The following is a 6,187-nucleotide window of genomic DNA, read 5'->3' on the forward strand; positions in this document are numbered from 1 at the left end:
AGTACAAAAAGGAGCGGGAAAAGTGTGAAAATATTGGGTTTATACGTATTTTTCAGTGGCAGTCTGGCAAAAGAGGAAAGAGCCAAAAGCCACTAAGAGACATAAAATCGTCATTAAATTTTATAGCAAACCTGATTTTTAAAAATAGTTGTCTCAAATTATTTGTGTTCAAAATAAAATTAATTATTTTATTATTTTATTCTTAGTAATAATTATTCCTGAAGATAAAAATAACATATAAATAGAGTAAATATTCAATGAACAGAGATTATATTTTAAAAAATAAATAAAGATAAAATAGTTACAATCCCTTCTAATTAATATTTTATTAAGGAACGACGCTAAAAAAAAATACGACAGATCTCTGAAATCAACAATTGAAAACCCCGATCTCTGCAAGCCTCTTTACGTCACGCCATAGACAACTATTCTTCCTATCTTCCCCTCCTCACATACTAAATTTAGTACTATACGATTTTGCGTATACATTTAATTTATGTATTATAGCAGTGAGGTTGCAAATGTATTACAATATACAGATGAAATGAATTTGAATCTATTAAAATTGTAAAAGTTGTGTTACATAATGTCTGGTTATTAGACAATATCAAACACTTGAAAGCGTAAATGTTTCGTATATAAATTAAACGAAAAATAGTGTTTGGTACGCGCATTGGGCTTCAACTAATTCAGATTCGTGGCGCGTAAGACAATATAATGTATTAAAGAGAAAGATCCAAAATTTGAAGTTTATTGATTCCTACAACAACCTTGAGTTAACATACACTAATAATCGTTGCACAATCAAATACTTATACATACTTGATAATTTTTTAAAAATATACTCTCTTCGGTCCATAATAAGTGACTTTTTTGCCTTTTTATTTTGGTCCAAAATAAGAGTCATTTTACATAATCGTGAAGGAATTAACTTTATTTTTTTCATAATTCGTCCTCATTTACACATCCCAATGTGTCAAGTTAATAATATGTAAATTTTGATTAAAGGTAATTTAGTCAAAATATTTTTTTTTTGTCTCTAGAAGTTAGTGTTTTTTAAGGGGTATGCCAAAAGTCAAAAAGTCACTTATTATGCACAGCAGAAAGTATAAAGTTTGGGTAAAAGTTATTCGGGCCACGTAGCTAACGTGGTGGATCGACCCGCCCATATTAAAGACAAATGTAGCATTTGAATCATTGCCTTAATATGTAACGCTCGTGGTTTGTGTTGATAATAATAAAACAGTCAGTATTGGTCACAAGATAAGCCTAACACATTATGCTCCTCCCTGTCAAAAAACTGCTTTCACATTATGCTTCCTGTAAAAAAAAAAAAAAAAAACAGTAAGAGAAGAGCTGTCAATTATTCTGCTAATTAACAATGGTTAAGTCATTAGGGGCGTGTAACATCCTCGTCAGAAGATTAAATATACTGTAATGATTTTTTTCTTTAAAGGGAATGAATATTGCATGATAAAAGGTTTAATTCACGGAAAAAAACACGGTTATGTATTGTTATTAGATAAATATACTCATTTTTTATTTGGAAACAATAATAAAACTCCAATCCCAAACAAGTCGAGTTTGGCTGTATGAATCCTCACTGACAATATTTCTCCCTTTAAACTCAACTCAAAATATAAATGTTAATTCAAAAATAAAACTTGAGTTTAGATAGATGAGATCTAGATAAGAAAATCTTAATTTGGTTGTAATCTAGTATTGGTAATTAGACTAATTAATCAGTAGATCGAAATGTGACTGAGATCATCAGGGAAATTGGGGCCCATATTGAGTGAGAGAAAAAAATTGTACAAAAGTTCTTTAGCTACCGTTTTTTGTTTTGAAGCCAGTAACGGCATTTTGGCTTATGATTGTATTTTGGTTTGTTCTCTTTCCCAGCGAATCATCCCTTGTATATCTCTACTATCTTTTGTCACCCTTCTCCACTTCTCTTCTTATTCAATATTCATACTCCTCAATTCCCAAAACGCCCTTTATCTTAATATAGAATATACATATACATAATTTAGTATACACTATCAGCAGATCACCTAAAAAAAAATGAATGAAAAGAATTACCGTGATTGTTTGCTATGGGAAAATCAAGGGTGCTCAAATTTGAACTCGAATAACTTAGATGGGAGTGAAGAGAAGTTTGCGGGTGACAAGTTGTCAGATCCAAACAGGTCAAATACTAGTTATGATCAGCAGCGGACAACCGCTAAGGAGACTAAAGCGGCTGCCCGCGGCAGAAAAAGAACGGCGAGCGGCCGCAAAGAAAGTGATGAAGCAAAGTGTGGTGGTGAAGGAGAATCAGATCATGAGATACACATATGGACAGAGAGAGAAAGGAGAAAGAAGATGAGGAATATGTTCTCTAATCTTCATGCTTTGCTTCCTCAACTTCCTCCTAAGGTAAAAATTTGTTTATTTAAATAGCAAATGGTTGGTTTTTTGTCCAAATCCATCCATCAAGTAAAGAAAACTGAACGGAATTCATAAACATTTCAAACTTATATATTTTCATATAATTTTTTGTTTTTCTGCCACACCGGCCCCTATTAATTCTTAATGTCCTCCTAAATTATTTTGAAAAATGAATAAATAAAAGAGCGTTTAGAGAAAAAGCTTGTAACAAAAAAAACATACTTTTTTCCACATACAAAAAGGAAAAAAAAATGCTTCTTTGTTTGGTTTGCTTTGGCAATTGCTTATCGCTCTAACAATATGTGATGTTCCAACCTTTCTAGATTGAGTAATTCCAAGGAGAATCTTTGTAGGAAGCTTAATTACTTAAGGGAGACATGATTATATGCGAAAATGAAACTTGATTTCCTTTTTATATTGTATATATTTACATAGTACAAATACGGTTCATTAAAGTTTCAAACAGTTCAGACAAGGTGATATATAAATTCCCCTTATTATATGTATCTATGTGTTGATTACAAATGGAATAATCAATTACATGCACTTGGTTTTCCCACAAAATAAAAGAAAAAAACAATAGAGAATTTCCGAGTTTTTCGCATGTCTTATATAAATGCCTCGTACCAATATTTTTTTATAAACACTATTCATATAAAGAATATTTAAATTATTCATGTATCGCCTTATTTTTCGGGTTACTTGTAAGTAGCAACGTAGAGTTTAACTTAAAACTATTAGACAGTGCAAACAATTACACTACCATAGCACATTTAAAAACCTATTATATGTAACTTTGCAAAACATGGTTAATGACCTCTTTTATACTGTTACTGTACAAAAGTTAAACTCGCATTTATATTTGCAGGCTGACAAGTCCACCATTGTTGATGAAGCAGTGAACTACATCAAAACACTGCAGAATACTCTTCAGAAGCTTCAAAAACAGAAGCTAGAAAAGCTTCATTGCTTAACAGCTACAATGAATAGTAATGATTTTTCGATAATTACTTCACAGAAATTACTAGAGAGTAATAACAGGGAGCTATTTTTGGCTGATCAAGGATCTACCAGTAACTCAACTGCTATTACACCAACCAATAATAATAATAATACAACTCCCCTTTTGAATATTCCAGCAGTATTTCAAACATGGACTTCTCCAAATGTGATACTAAATGTTTGTGGAGAAGAAGCTCATATTAGTATTTGTTGTCTCAAGAAACCTGGAATTTTAAGTGGCATTTGTTTTGTTTTGGAGAAATATAAGATAGAAATGGTATCTACTCAAGTTTCATCAGATCATTATAGAAGCTTGTACATGATTCAAGCCCATGTAAGTCCATTCTCCATTAATTCTCTATATATCTCCTTTCTTCTTCTCTTTTACTCAAGAAAATAACAAGCTAATAGTAAAAGTTAGATTTTAATTATTGGTATTAGTATGTGTTATGGTTAGGTTGGTCGTTCTGAAGATTGTGTTAATTAACTAGGTTTTCTAGTTATTAGCAGAAGAAAATACTAGTTTTGAACATCCTAAACCTAAATAAGGAGCATCTATTTGAGTCATTATATATCATAGCATACTAATCATCATTAATGTCAGGGAAATGTGACACACACAAATAAAGACACTAGTTTTTATTACATAGTTCGTCGAGTCCAAATATATTTATTTTGGCAAATTAAATTTGTCTCAAAATGTTTAAGGGTTTAGAAAAACAAGAAGTATTTAACAGTTTTCTTTTTTCAGATTCAACTTTACTACTGCTCTAATTGTGTGAAGTGAGATATTTACTTCAAATAGAAATAAATGGTAGTGGGTATTAAATATCTTTCTCAAAATATATCCAGGATAGTATTTTTTTTTTTTCTTTCTAAAAGCGTCCCTCACCTAGCCTGGCCCTAGGGTTTTGTTTGAAAATTTTCGCTTTGCGACGTAAACCACAATAGCGTTGATTTTCAGAAATTATGTTAATGACTTGGTTCTGAAAAATGTTGATTTGAATATTCATAGGCAACAGGTGGAAGTACATTGAATCAATTCTCCGAAGCATTGACAGTGGAAGAAATATACAAACAAGCAGCAGGAGAGATAATGTTGTGGGCAACTTCCAAATGATACAGCTATAAAATACGAGAGTTGAAGAATTTTGCGATTTTTATTTTATATACGGAGAGGAGGAATGAAAACAGTGGAATTTGGTTCATTTTCTTCCAAAGATAAAGAAAATTCTTGGTTTCAGCAGTGGCAGCTATAAGTAAAATATAGCGAGGTTTTATTTTATGTAGATGCTGTAAGAGCTCAAGAATATCATGTTACTTAGCTTTTATTTATTCTAATAATTATCTAGTTCTTCTTTTTTTGTAATTTTGTCCCTTCAGAAATTAAAAAGAAAAAGAAATTGCAAGCTTAAACTATCATCAACTAGGATGGATAATAGGATGGGGAAATGCGAAAAGATGCTACTATTGACTATTGCTGAAATTCATCCACTAGTATTTCTCAGTCCTAATTTGTTGTACGGTATATTTAATTTTAGTAACAAACAATTAGTGCAAGAAGGTGGGAAAATAGTCTTATTATAATAGGATATTTTACTAACTTTTGAAGGTTTGTAGGACTAGTGCAAGAAATACTTGTTATAACTTATAGGAAGTTTGAATTTTTTTGTTATTCTTACATCAATGATGAAGAAAACGTGAGAAAAATGTCGAATATACATATGGTATGTGCTTGCTTCCATCAAGAGGTGAACTTATCTCTGGGCAGTTCCAAATTGGTTGAGGGATATTTTAGATTGTTCTTCACCTACAATAAATAGGATATCGATCTTTCATTTCTTATAAGAAAAAATATCAACTTTACCCTTCTACTTTCCAAATAGTTTTATATTTAACCTCCATTTTACTTTACACAAAAATAAAACAATAAAAAAACGTTAAAAATGCCTCTATCTTTAATGAAACTCCAGTTGGGACGAATTAGTTCAATACTTGCAACAACGAGGGAGAGAAGGGTGAATTCAAAAATAACCAGATTTGCAAGTGGTAATTAAAAAATAACCATAATTTCAAAAGTAATCAAAATTTAGCCACTTTTTATGTAAAGATAAATCTGAACGAAAATATTATTCAAAATTCAAAAAATATTCCAGCATAATATACAGGAGTTCCAGCATAATATGCTGGAAGTTTATACACAGGTGCTCCAATCTCCAGTATATTATACTGGAACGGAATTCCCGTATGTTGGAGTTTCAGTATAATATGCTGGATGTTCATACACAGGTGCACCAATCTCCGGTATATTATGCTGGTGTGTTGCAGCAAAATAGTGGCTATTTTTCAAGGACTTTACAAACGCTGACTATTTTTCAATTATCAGTCCGAAAACTGGTCAACCCGAGCTATTTTCACGGGGGAGAATGGTAGAACTTTTAACTTCAATTGGGATAGGGCGTGACCCAACAATTAGACTTGTCCAACACTATCACGGTATTATGTAAACATGGGTAGAAATGACATCATGTAGCCGTTCTAAGGGGCTGCTATTTAAGAATTAGCCAGCTTATCCTTAATTTATATTTTCAGAAAAAAATAAATACTGCTTAATCCCTAAATACCAGCCCTACAAATGGTTGTTTGGGTACTTCCCCCAATGTAAGGGGCTACAGAATTTGAGCTTGTTTGGCCAAGTTGCCAAAAATTATTTATTTTGAAAAGTGCTTTGTTCAAAATTGCTTTTTTAAAAAAG

The 6,187-nt window shown here is 31.5% G+C and overlaps 1 protein-coding gene across 1 annotated transcript; it reads left to right on the forward strand.

Moving 5' to 3' along the window:
• Positions 1-1,973: 1,973 nt before the first annotated feature.
• LOC107765501 (transcription factor bHLH95-like) lies at positions 1,974-4,701 on the forward strand. The gene is made up of 3 exons (XM_016584161.2): positions 1,974-2,418; positions 3,299-3,766; positions 4,448-4,701. Exons 1-3 carry the CDS (start codon positions 2,065-2,067, stop codon positions 4,550-4,552), a joined length of 927 nt encoding a protein of 308 aa, XP_016439647.1. The 5' UTR covers positions 1,974-2,064; the 3' UTR covers positions 4,553-4,701.
• Positions 4,702-6,187: the final 1,486 nt, after the last annotated feature.

Source organism: Nicotiana tabacum, chromosome 19, assembly GCF_000715075.1.
Source record: "Nicotiana tabacum cultivar K326 chromosome 19, ASM71507v2, whole genome shotgun sequence".
NCBI classification, from domain to species: Eukaryota; Viridiplantae; Streptophyta; class Magnoliopsida; order Solanales; family Solanaceae; genus Nicotiana; species Nicotiana tabacum.